The sequence below is a fragment of the Eucalyptus grandis genome, chromosome 10 (genome assembly GCF_016545825.1).
Source record: "Eucalyptus grandis isolate ANBG69807.140 chromosome 10, ASM1654582v1, whole genome shotgun sequence".
Lineage (NCBI taxonomy): Eukaryota > Viridiplantae > Streptophyta > Magnoliopsida > Myrtales > Myrtaceae > Eucalyptus > Eucalyptus grandis.
Window position 1 is genome coordinate 32,435,166 of NC_052621.1, and position 25,636 is coordinate 32,460,801.

Sequence of the window (25,636 nt, forward strand, 5' to 3'; positions counted from 1 at the left end):
ATTTTGTTCGAAACACCGACCGTTTTTTGGGATTTGCCACCTCCACTCTCTAATGGAATTCTCTCTCACGTGGTCACCCTTGCACCAGAATGCAGGTGACAGATTGCCGAGAACAAAATTTTTTAAACTTGGAATAAGTTGATATCTAGGTGGATCGAAGGACCCAGTTACTGCAATTTGCTATGCGCATGTCAGTTTTTCAGCCTGCTACTCAACCGGACGCATCCAAGATCGAAGCTATGGCGATTGTCCGTCCACGTTTTGGTCCGTGAAGGGACGCGAGTCTGCGTTAATGTCGTTGTGGGGTTGATGGGTAGTTCCAGACCGACTAACGCTGTATCTCCAAGAGTTGCCACTAGGTGGCTTCGATTGAAATAAGAAAAAAAGGGTTTCATTGTCGATTTTTAATTTCTGAGAAAAGTACTCACGCCCCACCAATCAATCGCGTCTAAACTTGTAAAAGTCACGTACGTCAACACACGCTAATGAAAAAAATTAACTGAGGATCGACTGCTATAACAAAATTGTTAAATTATTGATCCAATTTCTAGAAACTTCAAGATTGATATTAATTAGAAAAGATAAGAAAAATCTTAAAAAAAGAAAATCTAGCTTAGGTGGCAAAGAAAAGTGTAGAATCACAAATGTAGAAGTCCCTAGAAAAAGAATTGGTAAACTACCATCTAGAATTTCCTAGATGAAGCCTACATGAACAGCATTCTACATAAATCTAGAATGTTGTACTTAGTTGATGAAGCATCCTATAAATAGGAGAGAGTGAGCGTAGAAGAATAACAAATGGTAAGCAAGCTCCTCCCCTTCCATTTGTACTACAACAAATAATAACAAAAGTTCATTTTTATTCCATTATACTTCTCTTCCACTCTCTTTTACACATTTCTATTATTACTTTGCCCTTGCCCTTGCCCACTTTGTTCTTAGTTCTTTTACTCTCTTGATAATTCACATACAAAACACTCCCCTGCACACACATTAACACATGTTTCCGCAAACACCAACAGATAATAGTTCAAGGATTAACGGTAGAAAGTCTAAAAGTAAACGTGTGCAAATCCCAAAGTTCAGGAGTGTTTTTATATAGTTTTACTTTCTTTGATATGGATTTTAATGGAGAGGGCAACCAATCAAATAAGAAGAATTTATATACATCGTTTACTCAATTCAATGACTCTAGCTTGGCCATTTGAGGGTCGAGGGAAGCGATAGGGTTCGATTCTTGATAAATGCCAGAGATTTATAGAGGGTTGTTTAAATAGCTAAAAGTTGCAATAATCAAAGACTACAGTATTGAAAACATTTGGCTTTAACTCTTTTCAATGGCGGGTGTCTGCAACCCTGTTTGTGAGCTAGCATTCTTCGATATCGAAGAGGTTTTGCTGAAGGTTCACTGTCATGTAAAAGCCGCAAAAGGTCGACTAATGACTCGAAATGAAGCTTCACCTCGCTACAATGCAGAGGACGAGAGAGAAAGCGTGCCCTTCTGATGCTGTTGTTGTTGATTCTGCTGCTTTGCTTTAGGGCAGGTTGCATGGCAGCTCTCGATGCGAAACACTATTTGCAAGAAATTGGATCCTAAGAAGGCAAAAGCGATTGACTATCTGGTGCGAGCCTCAAGCTTCGCAGCCTTCAAGAACTTCAGTTGAAATAAAAACAAAGGGCTCGCCATCAACTAGGTCCGGAGGCACATGAGTAAGGCCATAGCCTTTGGTAGCTGCCTTAGCTACATTGGCCCACGAATGAGCTTGCGCTTTAGCGGCCTTAGGGTCTAATGAAGTAGTACGCCCACAAGAGAGGGCTTTTGTGACCTAGGAGGCTCAGTCTTGGTTTTTCCAGAAGGACCAGCAACAATATTTCCAACAGGTGTGTGGGTTTGTGCAATCGGAGGTTGGGCTGTAGAGGTAGCAACCTTACCCTGTCCAAAGGAGGACGAGAACTCCTCCCATGATTGCAGCCCCTATCACGTGTTTACTGGGCCTTTCCTAAAGTAGCAAGCTCAGGATTGGACGAATCCATCCGCTTTACAGCAGAGCCCAGAACAAGAGGATTTAATAGGAGGAAGGAGAAAAGGAAAATCACCAAATCCCAGCTCTAGCACATAATCGAACAAATCGCACCAGCAAAAACACGATCAGGAAACTAGGCGAAACATGGGCTTCGAACGAACGAGTATCACGAATCAATGAGAAAGAGATAACCAAATTCCTTTGGTGGAGATAGAGAGGGTGGATGAGAGAGAAGAACCATTGAAACTCAGCTCCAATGAACCAGCCAATCACTCGAATCAGCAACAGCAGCTTCGCGTGAATAGTGAGTTAGTCAACCAGCTTGGGAGCATTTTGTGAACAGTACCCGAGAAAGGTGCAAATGGCTTTCGACGGCGGTCCAAATATTCTTCGCTATTTTACACAAAAAAGCAATTGGGAATTTGTGTATCTTGCTGTAGAGCTTTGCGATTTCGGCTTAGATGATTTAATTCAAGCATGTTCACATTCTTCAAATAAACCTGACTTCCCTCATGTACAAAATCAACTTGGATTCTGTTAGGAATGTTGTTGACATCTAAATTTTGGCGGCCCGTTTATTTAATGCTTAGAAAATTATGGGTTAATTTTATCCCTAAAAAAAATTAATTGCATTACATATAGATTCAAGTGCATTTACATTTTTTGCATTTTATTGGATCGGTGGTGAATGTATTCGGATTAGTGGTTCTAAGCTTTAATTTGGCAGGTCAGACTAAGCCCACGAAGCAAGTAAATTGGCCCGAGCCCATTTTCTTTTAATGACAAGAATTACCTAAGTTGAGATTTGAAATAATATTACGGTTGATTTTTGGAATTTAAGAAAATCGGGTTGTAATCTTATCTTTAGATGATAAAATCAGGAGATGTGGAAAATAAAAGAAAAGTGATATTGAGTGCGAAAAAGAAATCTTCGCGGATACTGATTTGAAAAGGAAAATAAAACCCTAATCTTCAGCTTATAAAAAGTTTTCACGTAGGGTTTGAGGGGGAGGCCACACTATTGATACATACGGCCATACAAAGGGGAGATTCTCTAGGGTTCGTCGAAGAAAGAAACACAAAAAAGTCAAAAAAAAGGGAAAAGAGAGATTGGACGTGAGAGCAGGGGGGCACAAGGGGGAAGTGACGTGAGGGAGATGTGAGAACAGAGGGGACGTCTGAGTTAAAAAAAGAGAAAAAAGAAAAGAAAAAAACAGAAGACTGGTCTTCTTCCTCAGCGTGCTGGTCTTCTGCCGGTTGCTCGAATCGCGTCCCTGCACAGTGCCGCCGCCACTGCCCATTCCCCGCGCCGGCCACCGCTGCTCCTGCGGCCCGCCTTCGCTGCTCCCGACGCCTGAGCGACCACCAGTCAAACCGCTCGTCGCCGCGCCCGCCGAAAACCCGCGACCTGCAGCTGAGCCTCCGTCGCCCTCGCAGCAGTCCGCCTCCGCGCCGCACCTCCATCGTCCGCGAGTGTTGACGCTGCTGCTTCTGTTCCGCCGGCCCGCGCCTCCTCCGTTCATGCCGCGACGCTACCGCTGTCCTGATCTTCCCGCTCGCTGCGCCATCGCCGACCTGCAGCTTCTACCCGAGCCAAGTGATCCACAGCCGTGCCTCCGTTTCCATCGCCCTTGCCCCGTGAAGACGCTTCTGCCCCGTCTCGCCTGAAGCCAGCAACGCCGCGTGACCCAACGCTCCTGACCCGTTGCTGCCAGAGCTTCCCCCTCATCCCGCGACAGCTCGAGCCAACGTCGATAATTTTGTTGTGCCCCGAAGCCATCGAGCGTCACCCACTCCAACGGAGCTTTTGTCTTTCACCCCTCGCAGCGTTTGCAGCGCTGTGTTTCATCGTGTTGACCCGCGAAGATCGTGATTTTGGTGTGACTTTCAGCAACATCCAGCAAATTCACAAGTGCCTCCACAGTGAAGTCTTAGTGGGCTTTTGGTCACTACCAAACCCAGCAAATCTAGTGCTACTCCAATCCACGATTCTTCTTTTTTGCAGATTTGTTGACTTTCATCAAGCGTGCGAATTTTATCGAGGTGTGGATTTCACAAGTGAGAGTTACCACACCGTGAGCTTCGCTGCTTCCTTGGTCTTGCAGAGAAGTATAATAATTCCTCACGCGGGAGTCCATTGTTGGTGCACATCCATCCCCACTTGCTCCGCGGCATCCTAGCGAGTTCCGGAGCCCACCGCCGTTGACGTTCTAACCCGTTTCCATCGAGACCATGGAGCAATAAGCCATCGTTGATGCCACCATCATCCGTCTGAATTTGAAAGTGTCACTCGCGTGACATCATGAATTAAGATAATCTTATTTTCATATATGTCGCTGCCTAATTCATAATATCGCAATATTTCTTTGAATGTTTGATAGATATTGTCATATCCAAGAGATCTTTTGATCTCTCATGAATTAGGAAATTTTCCTAATTTCATAACGTGCATATGATTGATAGTCCGATTTCACGCTCGAAATACGACTCGCAATCGCACGGAAAAATCGCCAATCCGATCTCCCGCTAAAGATACGATTCACGATTTTATTTGAAATTGGCCAATCTGATCTCATGCGCGAGATATGATTCGTCAATTTATTTCCAAAATGGACATGGATGATATCTTGCTTGATTTGTTGCTGTGCTGTTCCCGATTGCTCCCGTAAAGGAAAAACCCAAAAAATAATTGAGTTAGGTTAAATGCATGTTAGGATGTTGTTGGTTTTAATGTTATGTTGCATGTTTAGGATAGGAAATTTATTTCGAATTTCTTAAATAAAAATACCAAAAACATTAATTTAGGATATCATATTTTCTTCTCATTAATTTAAATTGCACGTTTAATTATTTGGCAATTTTAAATTTCGAAGGTTATAAAAGAAAAAGGCAAAATTAGAATTAGGACATTCTTTACATGTCATTGCATATTAAGATAGATTGCATGCTTACTAGGAAAATAAAAAACATGTGCATGTCATATATAATTAGATTCATGAAATGCATGTCATTTAGTGATGGATGCTAGTCCATTTAATTAGAAATTGCATGTCATTAGAATTAAGTCATTCAATTAACATTGCATTACATATTGCGTGATTTTCATTAATTAAGCGAAAACAAAATAAAAATTGCATGTTAATTAGAAATCATATCTAGGGTTGTTGATATGGATTTTAATTTAACATTGCAAATGCTTTCGTTGCTTTGAGGTAAATTCTGCATTATTTAATTGCTTTCTTGAGTGTTAAATTGGTGGTTTGTGTACCTGCATGAACACCTCATATGTTAGGGAATTAGTTTAAAATCAATTTAAGCTGCTTGCAAAATCTTTTTGTCAAAATAAAAAGAAATGGTACCGAAAGGGCGTTAGAGAAATCTAGCGTAACCAAATCCCCGTACCCAAATCTCTGGTTCGTAGGAGTAAAGTAAAACTCCCGTTACTTTACTTGGGTTTCTAATTGACCCACCAAAAATAGATTAGTGGCGACTCCTAATTAAAATCAATTGCATGTTAAGAACTTGAACCTAAGTCGTGAATTGGTATGGGTTTGGGAGGGCCCGAATTAAGTCTAGGCTTAACAATCTATTAGCCAAACCCTAGGTGGTTCACTCCCGAAAAAATTGGTCGCGACAGATGTGATGCAGGATAATGAGTTGTGGAGGGCAGATGGACATCCTTCACTGATGTTACTGGAACTAATGAGGTAATATTTTTTACATTTTGATGTGTTCGGATTGTAGTATCTTGCTTGTTGAGGCACTCCAAAAATCAACTGTAGCATTTTTTGTATTTGTGTTGGGCTTTTGGACATGTTTTACATGACATTGAAGCATCTCATAGATATCACTACCTTCTTAAACTGTTCTTTGCTAGCTTATGTGGGTATTAGGCATTAGTCGAAGGTCAAAATAGCTCTACTACAACTTCCTGGTGATGTATGATTGAGGGAATTATTAGGCCACTAATTTGACTTTGGTAATGCAATCAACATTTGGGATAAGTTTTGAAACTTGCAGCGTGAAGTCAAGTTTTGGCATCCTTATTTTTGTTAGAGAAGTTCCTTCATTTCCAATAAGATATGGCGTGGTATATAATTATGTATCCGATGCCTTCAAGTGGCCCGGATCCAATTTGGTTCATGATACTTTGTTGGTTTGAATCATAATGTCAATTTTGTATTATGGTATAGGGGTGTAGTATCAGGACTTGTTCATCTGCATGGATTGAAACTAATTTATCGGGATTTAAACCCTCGAAACGTGTTGATCACTAAGCATCCATCATTATGTGCAAAGCTATCTAATATGGGAATTAGTAAACTCCTTCCTCAGGGTAGATCTTCCTTGGGATATCCTACCTTCGGTAAGTGGTCATAACAGCTTTCTCCAGCCCTTTGATCTCCTTTTCCTCAAGTGCATGGTGGCAATCATCTTCATATTCTCGACTAAAACCTTTAGACCGATAATCTTATTTGTTAGGGCAATCTTTTTTTATGAAGTGTACCTTATGTTATAAGTCAGGTTGCTTTGTTGTGGTAAAATTTGTGAAATTAACAGTTTTTGCCACTCTCTTCCTTCGTTGACTGGTAAATCGAATATCATATCCATATGCATGTCATCCTAGTGATGATGGCTTTTTTGTTAATCTTTGATGTCTTATAGGTAGTGGAACCAGAGGATGGCAAGCACTTGAACAACTTCCCCAGAGAGGGAGACAAACATGCAAAATGGATATGTTTAATTTAGGTTGTGTCTTGTTCTTTTGCCTCACTAAGGGAAGCCATCCATTTGGTAAAGATCGAGCACGTGACGTCAATATTGAGGAGAATACAATGGACCTGTCCTTAGTGAAGTTCATACCAGAAGTTCATGATCTAATATTACGTTTGCTAACCCCGCAAAGTGAAATGAGGTGAGGGTGTTGTCATCTTTAGTTCATGATCGTCGTTGCCGCACGACTGTTGCACGACTGCCGCATGACTGCCGTACGACCGTTGCACGACCATTGCACGACCGCCGCACGACCGCCGCCGCCGCACGACCGCTGTCGTAGGATTGCCACCCACAGCCCACCAACCGTGGGAGGGGGCGGTGGTCCTGTGGCGGTGTTCGGCAGCAACGATCGACGATCGTGCGGCGACAAGTGACGGTCATGCGGCGGTTGGCGACGGCAGGCTACCGACGGACGGTGGCAGTTGTCGGCCGGTGAGCCGTGGGCGGGAGCCGGTGGGCTATGGGTAGTGGCAACCGTCACCAGTAGTTGTCGGCAATCGGCTGCCAACGATGGCCGCGGGTGGCAGTAGGTGGTCGACATCCGGTGGTGGCCACCACAAGGAAGAAGAACAGAAGAAAAATAGAAAAGAAAAAAACTTATTTCTAGAAATTATTCCCGGAATAAGAAGTTTTTTTTTTTTTTGTTTCTTATTTCTGTTCCAAATCTATTCCTTAGCCATTTTTCTATTCCGGGGAATAAAAAAATAAGTTGGTGTTACCAAATAGATTTTCGTTCTTTTTTTTGTTCCAGGGAACAAAAGAACAGAAATCGGGAGAAATAGAAATGGTACCATGCAGGCCCTTACTTCGCCAAATGATTCCCGCGTCTCTTGATGGAGTCATACAAAGTGGCGTTCTAGTTTTGCGAAAAAGAAGAAGACTTTCAGAAGTATTTTCTTTTTAATTAGCTTTCAGATGTACTTACACTTTGACCCTTTGGCCAACTTCCCACGTTGATTCCTTCTTCCATCCTACCGGTGGTGGATCAAACAAACATTACAAGTGCATTACACCTGTTGTTTTGTAGTGTCTATTTGTCTTGATTATGATGATCGAGTTCGATGGACTCAGGGCTTTTGTTTGTGTAAAGAATGTATAGTTTTAATATTAAATTTCAAATACTTTCGGTGCACTATCTACCTCATACTTTAAATGTATAATGTATTGCTTTTGCAATATCAAGAATAATATGTTATATTTCAATTTCATGCAATTCCTTTAAATAGCGCAATTTATAGATTTTTTGTGTGTATTTTATTGAAAATATTAATTTTTAGAGTTTAAAAAAGGCTGGGGCATATGCTTGGGCTGGCAGGGCCCGATGGTCAACCCTAGTAGCGACTTTTATTAACGAAAACTACCTTCCCACCCGTACTAACTTAACAACTTTACAACTGTCCGCATAGCTAATAATTTCCATATCTTTGCTAAAAATAAATGATTTGGAAAACATTTTCCTTAGCATGATTGTTTGTATTACTTAAAATAATTAGGTAATAAAAATATTTTTATTATTTGACAACAATTTATACATTTTCGTTGATAAAGAAAATATTTTTCTTGCATTCATTTTTGTAAGCAAAATAAGTAATTAATTTTTAGAAAAATATTTTTCAAATCATTCACTTTTGAGTCAAAATGCATTCCACAACAAATGTTGGACCTATAAATTTCTCTCATTTCATTAATCGGGTTAAATATGAGTTAAGATTATGAATAAATCTTCAAAAACATCAAATTGTGAGTAAGTCTGCACATAATTTGTCTTACCAAGTCACGTTAACATTAGTAGTCACTTATGCGTCCCCCCCATCTATGAGGTAGATGTATAAGAGTTAGTTGCTAATATGCCTATAAATCAACAAAATGTCTAAGAAAGAAGAAAAATACTTGTATAAAATAGCTAGTTCAACTGACTAAGAGACCAAAAATTAAGAAGAACAATTTTTTTTTTTGTCTTATATGTACTTTGAAATGGGAAACTTATTCATCACTTTTAATAATTCAGTTCAAGATTTTTTAATTTTGTCAATTAAGTCTTAAATCATTTTCACTTTTTTCCAATTGAGTAAATCTGGATAATTTTGGTCAAAAATCATTGAACCAAGGACTTGATTGCATCTAATCCTATTTTCCATGAGCGAACTAAGGACATTGAGGTTGATTGTCATTTTGTGCAAGAAGAAGTTCAGAAATGGGAGATTATTATTCAACACACAGAGATGGAGGATCAACATGTGGAAATTTTTACTAAATCTTTAAGATGAAACAGAGTGAGCTTCTTATGCAACAAGTTGGGATTATTTGATATCTATCTTCCAACTTGAGGAGAAGTATTGGAAAGTTTTGTTAGCAATAATGGTAGAATAATAAGGGTGTGTTTAGTTGGATTTTTGGAGAAAGCTTCTGGGAAATGCAAATGACTTTAAGTCAAAGCGGTTTTTCAAAATGCAAATTGTATTTGTTAAATTGTAATATGAAAGTCCATTATAAAGTATTTTTGAGCAAAATAGTATTTAGAAAGATTACATGTACAACAAACTTTTGTATTAAAAAAAAGAAGAAAATATTCGTCAACAGAAAAATAAAAAAATTGGCGAGCAAGGGCAAGTGGCCACTGACAATCAAAATCTATCGCCGATGGTTGGCCTATGAGGTTGCAAGACCTTAGGTGGCCCTCAAAGACCACTAGCAAGGGTTGCTTGGGGTTAAAGGACCCCTGGCAAGGGTGCGACTAAGTGGCTGCAACCTTTGCGCGACCTCGCCGCGTGGGTTATGTGACCGGCGACCCAACAATCCAGATTTGGGTCGCTGCGAGGTTACATTGGGTCACCAAAGGTTGCATGAACTCGCTGTGACCCAAATTTGGGTCACCGGAAGTCACGCGACCTTAGCAAGGGCTGCTTAGTCGCGTGACCTCAAGCGGCCCTTCACGGAGGTCGTGCGACAAATCTGGGTTGTCGCAATTGTCGCTAGGGTTTGCCCGACCACTTGCCCTTTACCGGTAACCACTTGTAGCCATGTGGGTCCTGTTCAATGGAGAAGAAGAAGAAGATGAATAATAGCTTAGCATGCCCAGAAGGCAAAAGCTCATGGCACCCCCTAAGCTGCCTTAAGCCTTTGGAAGGCTAGCATTTAGGAAATGGGGTTCAAATTTTTTTTGCCAAACACAATTTATTAGGCCTAAAGGACTTTAGACACCTGATGGGCTTTGGGAAAGCCATTCCTAAACGCATCTTAATTCACATTTTAGTAGGGTTAAGTATATATATATATACATTGTAACCCTTTTCTGATTGAATAAGAGAATATGATTATCCCTTCCCCCTATTCCGTCGACAGAATTTGGCAATCCAATGCTTGGATTTTGTCAACAGAATAGGGGGAGGTTTTTAGATCTCAACGATTTGCCTTGCAAATTGGAACCACCTTCAGAAGGAAACGGGGAGTCTTCTTCGGAAGACAAAGGCAAGCTCAACAATAATAGGAGCAATGACGAGGTATGTCCCCTTTGTCTTGGTTACGGAAAGAGGAATGGAAGTCTTGACAAAGAGGACTGTTGACACATGATTTTTAGTTGATATATCATTAAAACATAAACAATCGAAATTTAGGTTTCTGGTCGCGACGGAACCCTATCTCTCAACAAAAAATTGTCGTTTTTCATTTCTTTCTTTTACATTGTCATTTTTAAGCAGTTTTTAGCTCATTTTCAAGAAAAATCCAAAAAGTCAACCGATTGACTTTCGAGTTGACTTTTGGTCAAAGTAAAAAGTTATATTTTTACCCAAAAACTTCCATTTAGCTTTAATTTACTTTTTTCAAATCAATTTCTCGAAAATTCAAAGATTTGACCAAAAAAATCATCTTTTTAGGAAAAGTCAACTAAATTGTTAGCTTTTGGTCAAACCTTTGACCCCAAAAAAAGAAGAAGGGATAAGTGCAATAAAAGTCTTAAAACTTATCACGAAAATACAATTGAATCCTAAAACTTGCAAAAAGTGCAATCAAGTCCTAAAATTTGTCAAATTAGGTGTAGTTCCTTCTTTGACGTTTGGTTTAGGGACTATCTGAAATCTGTTTAAGTATTCAATTTCGCGATTTATCGAGTCAAAATACAAATTGCCGTTTTGAGCCCTAATTAGGGGACCGAAATTGATCCTTCATAACTTGCGAACGGACAATTGTTTCTCACTATTTTCTTAAGATAAGTCCAAATTCGAGATTGATTTTACGAAATTCACACAAGAACTCATCAATTTGAAGAATTTTATCCTCCCAAACATTAGAAAGTTAAGCAATTAAGCTTCAATTGACAAAATTCGAATTGACCTATTCATGGTTATGGTTTAATTTCATAAATCTAGGTCCAATTTTAATATTATGCTTAGATCCATTTTTGACCTAAGCTTAAGCACTTCAATTCAAGGTCAATTTTAATGTGGTAGGTGATCTTACCTATGGGTAGCTCATTAGATAGGGCAATTGTGATACTAATTGAGTTCAATTTTAGTTAATTTGCAATTTTGCCCATTGAATTGCAAATTTTACCATTTTAACCATTTAGGCCCAATTCAAAGCACTTATGATTTTGACTCATTTTTTCCACGATAATAAAAGATCCCTAGATCATGTTCATAAGGTTTGATTAGCTTAATTGTATCTTAATTGATCAATTTCTTCATAAAAGGACAAAATTCATTTTCAATTAAGTATTTTAGGGGTCAAATTGCATAAATTTTTTACCCACAGGGATCCCTAGTGGATAAAACAACAGGAATCGGACCAAACCGGTCAAGAACCGGTCAGAATCCAGCTGAATTGGACCGAATCGGTCTAGTCGATTTGATCGGCTGTCGGAGGGACTGGCCGGTGCAGGCCCTTTCCGGCCGGTTCTTAGCCTCCGACCACCGGTTCTGGAACCCTCTCAATCCCAATTTTACTTCTACACCTTCAATTTCCCAAAATTTTACAAATTAATTCTTGAATTTCGTCAAATTGCAAATTAACCCCTAATTACACATTTTGATGTAATTCCCAATTTTTGCTTGATTTTTTGCAAATCAAACTCACTAGATCAATTACCTGGCACCTCAAGATCATAATGGAGCATTCAAAATGGATATTTGACCATTGGATCAAGATTTCGGCCATCGGGTCGAACTAATGGCCAAAATCGCTTAATGTTGGAGTATATAAGTGAAATCTCTTCTATTTTCAAGAGGGGGGGTTCATTTGCACAATTTTTTTCTCTCTCCTCATCCTTTCTCTCTCTCTCTCTCTATCTCTCATTTCTCCCTCCAAAATGTTGCACAAACAGATCATGCTTTCTCTCTCTAGATACGGTACACCTCTTGGATCGGTCTCGTTCTATCGGCTCGTTCTAGGCTCGAACCATTCGGGCCTAAGTGGGATTATTGGTTTAAATATTATTTTTTCGGAAAATTCAGTCGCCGGAGCTCCCAAGCCTTGAAGCTACTAGTGATATGTTGTAGCAAGAGTCTTTGACGTTGTTGTGGAAAGAAGATACCGGATTGGTGGCTGAATCTTCATCGGCGGCTCGATTTTTGCCGACGAGTCAAGGCTGATCTGTTTTGGACCGGTTCTTCCTTTTTTTCCTTGAGCTGATGGTTCAATTAAAAGATATTTTAAGTCATAAAAAATATATGGGATCATACCAAAGGCATTTCTTTCTTGGGAATAGAAAATTTATGTAATTACTAAACGCGTTCAAATGCTTAGAAACTGTTTTCAGAAACAAAACTAGAAAAAAGTGTTGCCAAAATAAAAAATTTCTTCATAATAGAAACATTATTAAAGGCACCCTTAATTACTCTAGAAAATTGCATATACAACTCCGCTGGGTTTCCACCACTTGTAGACATTTGACTGTAGCAAGATAAGGGCAAAACAGCTGTGCGAGATCCAGTATTCAAATCAAACAAGTGGCATGGGACATCGAATTGTGGGCATGGCCCGGTGAAAAGGAGCCGAGAAGAAAGGAGAAGATAGAAGTTACTCGACCGTGGCAGAAAAGTGGAACCAGGGGGCAGCCCGTCTCCACGGCTATGCGCACAAATCCTTTCCTTAACTGAGCAAATGGAGTCTACGAAAGGAAAAGATTGCGCATGTTAGAATTTTCACTGAGGGTTGTCAGAAATTTAATCCAAAAAGAGAAAAAACGTCCCAAGAATGAGTTTTTTCTGCTTTTTCATTCGCTAGAAAGGACAAACCATCGTTTTCACCACTTCTTCACTATCGTCGGAAAAACGAACTCTACCTAATTGCCAACCAACACCAATATTATTTTTCCACGAATTACTTAAAACACCTCATTTATACTACACATTTGGGGCACTTTTGGTAACATTTATTTTTTCGAAATTAATTTATTCAAAAATATTTTTTTTTCTATGTATATTCTTAGGAACACAGAAATAAATTTATTTTTCTCATGCCATTTTTCTGTTTTAGAAAATGGAATAATTAACTAACGTTACCAAATATATTTATATTCTTTTTCTATTCTAGGAAGATTACCAAACAGACATTTTATTTTTCCAATATAAACAATGCACATACCATTTAAGCGTTAACAAATACAAAAATGACATATTTAGTTTGCTTTTCAGATAAAGTTCCATATATAAGATGATATTGTACATACAGACCAATGAATTTGTAATATTCTCTCTTGCATCTCAATCGAGACATATGAGACGGGACAATTGGATCCATAGGTATGCTATCACAACTCAAAGGCATGCAATGAACACACAAGAATCTGATCCCACAAAATACCATGCCATCATTTCATTGGTTCATACTGGAATTACCACAACTTAAACCGCCAGTCCTCATCTTTCCTCAACTACAAACGTCATGGCCAAGCCCTTATCATTGAAAAGCAACTTCAACTCTAGCAGACTAGGTTCATCTGCCTACTTTACACGCCCACAACGAATAACAACTATCCATTAATTCAAATTGACCTTAACCTGCATATTCGGCATTGAGACCATATTCATTCCTATTTCATTAAAATCAACCGGAAGAACAAGAAGAATGTGCTCGACTGACCATAGGCGCAATTAGGATCGAAGGCTTCTATTATATCCTCCACGTGCAGAGTAACTGGGAAATAACTGCAAGCATGTCTACACATGTGCCTGAAGACCAAACCCACCATCAGAAGATCAATCGGATTGTACAAAACTCATATCCAATTACTCAGAAAGTCAATTCACGAGCTTTGAAAACCTGACAAAAACGAGGGGGAAAAGAAATAAGAAGCTAAGGGTACCTTGGTGACTTTCTGCCTATTTGCTCCTATCATTGATTGGAATGAACATAAATACCACAAACAACCCAAAGACCCTGATCAGTAAGAAAACCCAGCAGCTATAAATGACCCACAAGATATAAACTGCCAAAAAGAAAAGATTGAATAAGAGCAAAGAGCAGAGGGAGCTCGCAGAAGAGCTTTGTGGGGAGAAAGCAAGAGGAGAGAGAAGAGGACTGGTACGGCGTCCAAGTGAATAGCACCCAACCAAATCCCAAAAACCACTGCGGTGTGCAATATATTGGACGATGGAAACTTCTCTTCCATTGAACACTCTCAGCTTCTTCAAATGATATTCATCAATCTCGCTCTTCTCACCCATCATCCCCGAGTTCAACCGGACAAACACTCCAAAAAATACGAACTTTTTCCGCTTTTCTATTTTCTGCAACGGTGATGAATTGATTTGATAATGGGAATTCACAGAATTTTAACCCGAATAGAGAAACGTCCCGAGAATGAGTTCTTTCTGCTTCTTCACAAGAAAGGACACATGACCATTTTCTCCACCATCATTTTCTTCGAAACACCGACGGTCTTTTGGGATTTGCCACCTCCACACTCCAGTCGAAGTCTGTCTCGCGTGGTCACCCTTACACCAGAATGCAGGTGACAGATTGTCGAGAAAAACTAAAATTTTTAAACTTGGAATAAGTTGATATCTAGGTGGATCGAAGGACCCAGTTACTGCAATTTGCTATGCGCATGTCAGTTTTTCAGTCTGCTACTCAACCGGACGCATCCAAGATCGAAGCTTTGGCGATTGTCCGTCCACGTTTTGGTCCGTGAAGGGACGCGTGTCTGCGTTAATGTCGTTGTGGGGTTGATGGGTAGTTCCAGACCGACTAACGCTGTATCTCCAAGAGTTGCCACTAGGTGGCTTCGATTGAAAGAAGAAAAAAAAGAGTTGTCATAGTCGATTTTTATTTTCTGAGAAAAGTACTCACGCCCCACCAATCAATCGCTTCTAAACTTGTAAAAGTCACGTACGTCAACACACGCTAGTGAAAAAAATAACTGAGGATCGACTGCATTAACAAAATAATAGTTCAAGGATTAACGTGTGACGGTAGAAAGTTTAAAAGTAAGCGGGTGCAAATCCCAAAGTTCAGGAGTGTTTTATACAGTTTTACTTTCTTTGATATGGATTTTAATAGAGAGGGCAACCAATCAAATAAGAAGAATTTATATCCATCGTTTAATCAATTCTATAACTCTAGGTTGGCCATTTGAGAGTCGAGGGAAGCAATAGGGTTGATTCTTGATACAGATGGTTGTTTAGCTAGCTAAAAGTTGCAATAATCAAAGATAGAGTATTGAAAACATTTCTAAGTGAATACCAAATCTTTCGAGAGGAGATGGAAGTAGATGCTGAGTCTGTAAAACTTCTATCTCGTTTCGTCAATCGGGTATAATTATGAGTTAAGATTGGGTTTAGTTCCCTAAAATTCTCTCACATTTAAGTTTAATCTCAATTCTATTTTGAGCATTGAACTGTAGTATAAAATCTGCCCCATACCAAAAATTGCCATTAATTTCTTTAAAGTAATTAACATTAGGATCAATTAGAGATTCATTATCAGAACTTGCATTTTTACGGATACGATTGCATTCAAATGAAACAACAGTTGCCTATGTAACATTGATAAGTTTGAAAAGACCAATGTCGATTTTGGGTCACAGGGCAAATTTGGGATTAAAGTGAAAGTATGTAATTTTTTTTATACAAAAAATAGGGGTGAAATTGGGATCAAAGTTGTCTTGATTTATACTAAAAGGTTAAATAAAAAAGGGCAAAAATTACAAAAGCTCTAAATTATACCAACTACAATACATTTGTTTTAAATTTTTTTTCTAACACTAAAAATCTTAAATTTATAGTTGTGTGATATATTTATCTTTTTGTCAAAATTTTATCAATGAGAATCGTTAAAATCTCTCTCTCTCTCCCAAAACCCTAGCCGCCCGACCGGCTCTCACTCTGCGTTCGTGTGAGACCGAAAGAGGATCGCTAATCACAAAGGAAGATCGATCGCGCGCGTCAATTATTGGAAGCTATTTTGCTCGATGGCTGCTGCTAATCTCAGCGATTTGCCTTGGCAAGACGAATGGGAACCACCTTCGAAAGAAAACGGGGAGTCTTCTTCAGAAGACGAAGGCAAGCTCGACGATAGTGGGAGCGAGGATGAACAACAGACGAATCTTCAGAATGGTCGAAGCATTGGTAGTCTCTTTGTATCGAGGGTAGAAATCGGTATGGGAAGTAATGGAACCATCGTGTTCCAGGGCACTTATGGAAAACGGGATGGTGAGAAACGACCCGTTGCGGTGAAACGACTTGTCAAGGGTCATCATCATCTTGCCTCCAAAGAAATAGAGTCTCTCATCGCATCTGACAAACATCCAAATATTCTTCGGTATTTTACAAAAGAAGAGGATCGGGATTTTGTGTATCTCGCTGTAGAGCTCTGTGATTTCAGCTTAGATGATTTAATTCAAGCACATTCAGATTATTCAAATAAGCCTGTCTTCCCTCGTGAGTATAAAATCAAATTGGATTCTGTTAGGGATGTGATGCAGGATGGTGAGTTGTTGAAGGCAGATAGACATCCTTCACCTTTGTTACTCAAACTGATGAGGTAATTTTTTTTATATTTTTTAATGTTTTGATGTGTTCGAATTGAGAGATAACTGCAGTATATTGCTTGTTGAGACACTCCAATTCAACTGTCACATTTTTTTGTATTTGTGTTGGGCTTCTGGACATGTTTTACATGACTTTGAATCATCTCATAGATATCGCTACCTTCTTGAACTATTCTTTGCTGGCTTATGTGACTATTAGGTATTAGTCATAGATATCGCTACCTTCTTGAACTATTCTTTGCTGGCTTATGTGACTATTAGGTATTAGTCGAAGGTCAAAATAGCTCTACTGCAAATAACTTTCTGGTGATGTATGATTGAGGGAATTTTTAGGCCACTAATTTGACTCTGGTAATGCAATCAACATTTGGGATAAGTTTTGAACCTTGCAGCATGAAGTCAAGTTTTGGCATCCTTACTTTTGTTAGAGAAGTTCCTTAGTTTGTATCCAATGCCTTCAAGTGCCCTGCACCCAATTTGGTGCCTGATACTTTGTTGCTTTGAGTCATAATGTCAACTTTGTATTATTATGATACAGGGATATAGTATCAGGACTCGTTCATTTGCATCAATTGGGAATATTTCATTGGGACTTAAACCCTCGAAATGTGTTGATCACTAAGCATCCATCATTATGTGCCAAGCTATCTGATATGGGAATCAGTAAACACCTTCATCTGGATAAAAATTATCCTCCCTCCAGTAAGTGCTCATGACAGCTTTCTCCAGCCCTTTGATCTGGTGGTAATCATCTTCATATTCCTGACTAAAACCTTCAGACCAATAATCTTATTTGTTAGAGCAATCTCTTTTTTTGAAGTGTACATTATGTTATAAGTTAGGTTGCTTTGTTGTGGTAAAATTTGTGAAAATTAACAGTTTTTGTCACTCTCTCCCTTCATTGACTGGTAAATCTAATATAATATCCATGTATATTATCCCAGTGATGATGGCTTTTTTGTTGATCTTTGATGTCTTATAGGTAGTGGAATCAGAGGATGGCAAGCACCTGAACGGCTTCTTTGTAGTGGGCACCAAACATGCAAAATGGATATGTTTAATTTTGGTTGTGTCTTGTTCTTTTGCCTCACTAGGGGAAGCCATCCATTTGGTAGAGAACGAGCACGTGACATCAATATTGAGGAGAACAAAATGGACCTATCCTTAGTGGAGTTCCTACCAGAAGCACATGATCTGATATCATGTTTGCTAAACCGGCAACCTGAATTGAGGTGAGTGGGTTTTCATCTTTAATTTGCATCACTCCCACGTTCATCATTCTGTTTGATAAATTTTGTAACCATCGATAATTTCCATTTTCATGTATCACTCAAATTTCACGAATTTAATTCATCCAACTTGGCTCAAATATTTGTCCTGCGGGTGAGGCTCTACTCAGCAAAAAAAAAATTCCATTATTCTTTTGGCCAGAGAAAAGGTCGACGAAAGGACAGCCTAAATGCCTTGGACAATTGTGTTCCAATGGAAAATGATCATTTTAGAAAGGTTTACCTAGGAACATAAAAATGCACTATTCTCGCTTTACATCCACCGAAGAGGATTCCAAGGGTTTAGCATATGGCGCTAACTACGAAGTTGGAGAATATCACTTTTGCTGCCCAATTTCCTCTTGAAGAATCCTAGGGGCTGAACGATTATCTTGCTAATCTATGATAGTTGGAGTAAATCATTCCTGGCTTCTTTTCATAGTGAAACAACTTCCTTCATCCTAGAATTTGGTGATTCTCTCATTGAGCTAAGGCAAGTTTATTTGTTTTAGAGATTGCACCAATGCTGTATCTGTGATGCTTATGATTTGGGAAGTCAAGTCCATGTCAGTGTTGTTCATGTAATTGATTTCTTTTGAGCATGTTGGGCTATTCTTCATTTTTTGTGATAATTTTCCAAGGCACAGTAGTTAATTTCTTTTACTTACCCGTAGGCCAAATGCATCGGAGGTGCTTTGCCATCCATTTTGGTGGAGTTCAAAGAGGAGGTTGTCCTTTCTTTGTGACCTTAGCAATAGATTACAAATGGAAAAGCGGGCCAATTCAGATCTTTTGAAAGCATTGCAGAACACTGCGCGAGTGGTTTTTAGTGGGAGATGGACCGACAAGATAGAGACTGAAGTTATGGACCACCTTAACGAATATAGGACCTACAATGGTCGCCATGTCCAAGACTTATTGCGAGCCGTGCGAAATGAGTCTATCCACCTTCGGGAAGGCCCGGAAAAAGTTCAGGTTCTCTTTCTTTCTCTAGAACTGGGATGATTTTTGCATCTGGTGCATATGAGGCTTCTTCAGTAAATTTGTATATTTTGGATTGGGTGTGGACTCGTGGCTCACATTTGTCATTTTTCGTTGCTTTGATGGTTCTGGCAGGAGATTGTTGGATCAGTTCCCGAGGATGTGGAAGCTTACTTCGCCAAACGATTCCCGGGTCTCTTGATGGAGTCATACAAAGTGGCGTTCCAATTTTGTGAAAAAGAAGACTGGTTTCAGAAGTTTTTCTTGTCAGATCAGCTTCTAGATGTACTTACCCTTTGATCCTTTGGCCAACTTCCCTCGTTGATTCCTTCTTGTTAGAAGATATGCGGCAATTGGTTGGAAGGTTATTGATCTAATTTGATTGCGATTGTGTATATATCAATTAAAGATTAGATTTAGATTTAGATTGATACATAGGATCATTTACTTCCATTAATTGTACAATCCTTGTATTATATCTTTGGGGGTCTATACATTTACAATACACTGAAGAGAATATACAAAATTTCTTACGTCTTCAGCCTCTTTTCTTCCTTCCTTTTGTTTTCTTTCATGTATCAGAGCCTCCAGGCTTCTGAATTGCTTCTGCCTCGACCTTCTGCTAGAAGAAACTTCGACCTAGAAAAGGGATTTTCATTCGGCATTAGAATCAATCCCAAAGGAATGAATTATTTTTACTTACCATGGCCACCTCGCCAGACAACGCTTCTGCCGCCGGTAATTAGTTGACTGGAGAAGCCACCTCTCAACCTTCGCAGGCTCAGAATCACCTTGCAACACTTCCAATTGTGGAGCAACAGCTGGCTCAGGCCCAACCTGTTCAGTGGTGGTCCACACAGGCTCAATTTAATTTGGGGCAACCCTTGACGGGCCAACCTTACCAGTGAATTCCTTACCCATTATATTTTGGGCCAAGCTCAAAATCATCATCGCTTGGATATGTGGGCCACCAGAGCTACGTCCAAGCCGATGAGAGCTCGCCAGCCACAAATGGGGCAAGCCCAGCCATCGGATTGGAGCAGACAAGCGGGTTGGGTGAATTGGGTAGCTCTGGTGGCCCACATATGGGGCAACCCTTGACGGGCCAACCTTACCAGTGAATTCCTTACCCATTATATTTTGGGCCAAGCTCAAAATCATCATCGCTTGGATATGTGGGCCACCAGAGCTACGTACAAGCCGATGAGAGCTCGCCAGCCACAAATGGGGCAAGCCCAGCCATCATATTGGAGCAAACAAGCGGGTTGGGTGAATTGGGTATGGGAACAAATCCTCGCCAGCCACAAATGGGGCAAGCCTAGCCATCGGATTGGAGCAGACAAGCGGGTTGGGTGAATTGGGTATGGGAACAAATCCCTACCCGTGATTTTTTCTTGCAGGTTTTCCGATCGAGTCAAGCGAATCGGGTTTAGGAACGAATATCTACTTGAACCTCACGCCCAGTTTTCTGTCGTTTCCAGCGGCAGCTCTCACCGGACGACCAAAACCCAGCGACCCACTGTTTGTTTCCACTGCCGACGGACCAGAATTGCAGCTAATCATCCAACAGTTGACTGAGCTAGAAAATTATCCCAGATGATCGTAGGAATTCCAGCGCGCCCTGGCAACGAGGGACAAAGATGGTTTCCTTGACGGAACCATTCTAGTCCTCTTGATGAACGCCTAGCCTGACTCTGGAGGAAGAGCAACCGCCTCGTCCGAACCTGGATCGGCAATTGCATCTCCCCTGAGGTTGCGGCTGGACTTCCACCAATAGAAGATGCTAAAAACATGTGGGAAAACATCAAAGAGATGTACGGTAAACTGGATTACCCTAATGCAGGAACTCAGCGAGTTAAAGCAAGGGAACATGACGGTCACAGCTTGTTTCAACAAGCTCTCGTCGTTGTGGAATAACCTTGAAGCGGTCGAAGAAAAGCTTGAGGGCCCAAAATCCATGATCAAATAGTATAGATCCATCAAAGACAGGGAGAAAACCACACGTTTTCTGCTTATTTTGAACGATACATATCTCACCTTTCGCTCGCAGATCCTCACCATGGATCTCATGCCACTGATTGGACGAATCTTTCAGTTGGCTGTACAGGAGGAGAGTTAGCGACTCGTTACGCCAGAGCACACTAGAAGCAGCGAGAGCGTTGCCCTTGCAGCCCGAGGTGAGCGGCGAGCAACATTAGGGTTCGGCAAAGAGGAGTCACAAACCTTTAAAAAGGATCGGATGAATGGCTCAAATGGCATGCGAGGATCAAACGATTCACAAGGGTCTGATATTATAATTGGATCGGACGGCGTATAGGAGCCCGCGCTTAAAGGGATGGACGGCTAGATTTTTGTCACGTCATCAAGGAATTTTGCAAAAAATTCCAAGGGAAAGGGTAAATTGTTTTGCGAATATTGCAAACGTATTAATCATATGATTGACAGTTGTTGGAAACTGTATGGAAAACCCGGAGAAAAGGAGAAAAAAATCTTAGCGGCTTACCAAGTTACTGGACCGACTGGTCAAAATACTAAACAACCCATTTCATATGGCCAATATCATCAGCTGATGCAGGCACTACAAAAATTGGATACTTCAAACAAAGGAGGAAGTTTCTCAAGTATTACACATTGCTTGAATTCTATTTCCAGAAAGGCATGAATTATTGATTCGAGGGCAAGCGATCATATTATATGCGACAAATGATTTTTCTTGAGTATAAATGATAGATTGAATTTTCTTGTTTCCGTACAATTACCCAACGGAAACACTACTCATGTCAATGTGACAGGAACAGTCAATTTCAGTCCCCATATTATTCTTCGAAACGTTCTCTATGCCCTAGAGTTCCAATTTAATCTCAATTATGTGTCAAAAGCCTGCCAAGAAAATTTATGCTGGGTAATTTTCGATGCTTCGATGCTGACACATGTTTATTTCAGTTCCGAGAATGAGTTCTTTCTGCTTCTTCACAAGAAAGGACACATGACCATTTTCTCCACCATCATTTTCTTCGAAACACCGACGGTCTTTTGGGATTTGCCACCTCCACACTCCAGTGGAAGTCTCTCTCCCGTGGTCACCCTTACACCAGAATGCAGGTGACAGATTGTCGAGAAAAACTAAATTTTTTAAACTTGGAATAAGTTGATATCTAGGTGGATCGAAGGACCCAGTTACTGCAATTTGCTATGCGCAAGTCAGTTTTTCAGTCTGCTACTCAACCGGACGCATCCAAGATCGAAGCTTTGGCGATTGTCCGTCCACGTTTTGGTCCGTGAAGGGACGCGTGTCTGCGTTAATGTCGTTGTGGGGTTGATGGGTAGTTCCAGACCGACTAACGCTGTATCTCCAAGAGTTGCCACTAGGTGGCTTCGATTGAAAGAAGAAAAAAAAGAGTTGTCATTGTCAATTCTTATTTTCTGAGAAAAGTACTCACGCCCCACCAATCAATCGCTTCTAAACTTGTAAAAGTCACGTACGTCAACACACGCTAATGAAAAAAATAACTGAGGATCGACTGCATTAACAAAATAATAGTTCAAGGATTAACGTGTGACGGTAGAAAGTTTAAAAGTAAACGGGTGCAAATCCCAAAGTTCAGGAGTGTTTTATACAGTTTTACTTTCTTTGATATGGATTTTAATAGAGAGGGCAACCAATCAAATAAGAAGAATTTGTATCCATCGTTTACTCAATTCATTGACTCTAGCTTGGCCATTTGAGAGTCGAGCGAAGCGATAGGGTTCGATTCTTGATAAATGCCGGAGATTTATAGAGGGTTGTTTAGCTAGCTAAAAGTTGCAATAATCAAAGACTAGAGTATCGAAAACATTTGACGTAACTCTTTTCAATGGAGAGAGATATATTTCTAAGTAAATACCAAATCTTTCAAGTAGAGATGAAAGTAGAAGTTGAGTCTATAAAATTTCCAACTCCTTTTGTCAATCGGGTAGAATTATGAGTTAAGATTAGGCTTAATTCCCTAAAATTCTCTCACATTTAAGTTTAATCTTAATTCTATTTTGAACATTGAACTATAGTCTAAAATCTGCCCCCATGCCAAAAATTGCCACTAATTTCTTTAAAGTAGTTAACATTAGGGTCAAATAGAGGTTCACTATCAGAACTTGCATTTTTACTGACACAATTGCATTCAAATGAAACAATAGCAGCCCGTAACATTGATAAGTTTGAAAAGACTAATGTCGATTTTGGGTCGCAGGGCAGATATAGGATTAGAGTGAAAGTATGTTATTTTTTTTAGACAAAAAAATAAGGGTGAAATTGGGATCAAACCTAAAATTGGGCTTTTTAAAGAAATTAGCCAATAAAGAATATGGATAAATGACGCAAAATATGAAATTATGAGTAATTCTGCGCAAAATTTGTATTAGTAAGCCAAGTTAACATCAGTGCCCACTTTTGGGTCCACCCTTCGGTGAGGCTGATGCATATCTATTCCCACACGTCTCTCCATCAAGAGCTATTATAGCTAAAATGCCTTTCCATGACCCACTTAACTATGTGAATGCATTCACACTATCAGGTAAGCATCCAAAGAGTGATTTTGATGTGGTGCTGCAAATCTTTAGGATTTGACAAGATCAAAGGAAGAAAATTGCACCAATACCATTTGATCTGTTCATCTCTCTTCTATCTTTCTCACCAGGAATACATACAAAGAAAAGAGGGGCGTAAATGGTTATTGCAAATGCAGATTCAATCGAAGCTAAATCCCAAATGTTAAAACTGTAGCCATGAATTTGAATAGAAAAAGGCAAAAGGAGCTGCACTGTTGAAAGTGTCCTTATTGAGCATACCCAGGAAAAGGAAAATTGGGCACATTAAAAGTTGTTCAATTTTCAGAATTCAGGCGATTTTGCGCAGAGAGAGAATCAACATCCCACTCTAGACCACCACACAAAGCCATTTACTTCTCCTCAGCATCGACCGCCTCTTGCCTTTGTGGCTTCCCGCTGTTTTTGTCTTCTCAACACATGCTTCTGCATCTGCGCAGTCCTTTTCCTGAAACCAGTCAACGTTATTACCGAGCTGAGCCTTAGTATAATGTCAAAATTGCCAGGTCAAATTCATGAAGCTAATGTTGCTATGGTATCTGCAGCTCACTTGTGTTGAGAATGGATGTGGGTTCTCTCGTCCATGTTCCTTCGAATCCACACTCTCTGTGGCTACCACAGCCAATTCCGGAGTGTGCTGATTGACATTTTCAGCTGTTGTCTGGACGACAGAATAGCTTGACTTTGAAACGTTTCCAACTCCGATCTCTAGGCTCAACTATGACCAACGAAGAGCTATAATCAGCTATTAGCTCTTTAAACAATATTAGCATTTCCAAATCAGATAAGTGCCAAGGAAAAATAACTCAGGAGCCAGAGTTAGGGCATGAACTTAAAAGTCATTCGCAGAACCTGTAAGACTCGGTCCTCGAGCATTGCCACTCGATCCATCAACGTCCCTTTGTGATGAGCTTCCTCTAATGCAGATGATATGGTCTTGCAATGATCTTGCTCCTTTGCTCTGATTTTCTCCACAACCAGACCTGAAGGAAATCTTGCTGATGAGCTCTTCCTCTCCTCCAGAACCTGTAGCTGTTTCATCAAGGCACTGTGCTTAGAAACTTAAAACATCAGAGGGTAAGAGAATTTGCTATGACCTTCTATCAGCTCTACAAGTTCAATCTCTTTCCATTAATGATCAGAAGGGCAAAAAAAAACGGAGACAATATCTATTGCTGTTACCAAATGGTCGAGGCGGTCTAGTCTTTGGAGCACGGATAAAGCTGGGGCAGGACTCTTCTCTCCTTTTTCCTCCTCCATGAATTTTGTTTGCAGACTATTTTCAGATTCTTTGCAAGTAAGTTGTTCCGATGCTCGAGCCCCCATTCCCTTCTATACATCTGCTTGAAATTATGTATTCCAATGAAGTCACCAACTGCAGGTCCAAGCACTCACCAGCCACAAACTTTTAGCTCACGGCTGACAGTGAGAGTCGTGGAGGTATGGACAATTTTGTATATAGAAATGTAGACTTTGAGGCAGCTTTTATTGAGTTTCTTGTTGCAGAGAAATTAAATGATAACCACCTTGCCATGCTTTCTTGGAACCATTTACACAAGTTCCTGTTATGAGTTCGTGTTTCCCTGTCATATCCCATCCAGAAAGTTTTAGTGATTATAATATTACAAGCGTCTTCATTCAATCGAACCGTTTGTCTCTTCTGTGTAGATAGTGCAGATGAGTACAAGACGTAATTCGGCTTTATTCTATTATAATCCCAAACTTCAAGAACAACTGCTTGAGCGATTTTGTTTTGTCATGCAATCAAACTAGACTGATATTTTGTCTAGCTGTCTCTCATTCTTCATATTAAAAATTGCCATCAGCCTCTCAAGAGATACAAGTAAAAAAAAGTACAATTTTTGCTTTTCTGTTAAATGTGAAGCCATACGGTTAAACCTGGAAAATATGCAAATTGAATCACGAATGAGTCATTTTGGTTCCATAAAGGTTCATCAGATACATCTGAAAAGGTTCATCAGATACATCTGAAACTCTCACCCTGGATTATTGGACTG

At 39.9% G+C, this 25,636-nt stretch overlaps 2 protein-coding genes across 3 annotated transcripts; one reads left to right on the plus strand and one right to left on the minus strand.

Annotated features, from left to right (window-relative positions):
- The first annotated feature begins 16,068 nt into the window (after window positions 1–16,068).
- On the plus strand, window positions 16,069–19,576 carry LOC104422870 (serine/threonine-protein kinase/endoribonuclease IRE1a). Its single transcript, XM_010035318.3, has 5 exons — window positions 16,069–16,781; window positions 17,327–17,490; window positions 17,771–18,020; window positions 18,731–19,031; window positions 19,173–19,576. The coding sequence occupies exons 1-5, from the start codon at window positions 16,210–16,212 to the stop codon at window positions 19,335–19,337; spliced, it is 1,452 nt and encodes a 483-aa protein (XP_010033620.2). The 5' UTR covers window positions 16,069–16,209; the 3' UTR covers window positions 19,338–19,576.
- Window positions 19,577–23,782: 4,206 nt separating this feature from the next.
- On the minus strand, window positions 23,783–25,506 carry LOC104422871. Of its 2 annotated transcripts, none has more exons than XM_039303162.1 (4): window positions 24,801–25,506; window positions 24,471–24,644; window positions 24,169–24,336; window positions 23,783–24,066 (listed from the first exon to the last, which is right to left on the minus strand). In XM_039303162.1, exons 1-4 carry the CDS (start codon window positions 24,942–24,944, stop codon window positions 23,950–23,952), a joined length of 603 nt encoding a protein of 200 aa, XP_039159096.1. In that variant the 5' UTR covers window positions 24,945–25,506; the 3' UTR covers window positions 23,783–23,949. The 2 variants fall into 2 exon arrangements, with proteins under 2 accessions (XP_039159096.1, XP_010033622.2); XM_010035320.3 differs by having other exon boundaries at window positions 24,471–24,650.
- Window positions 25,507–25,636: the final 130 nt, after the last annotated feature.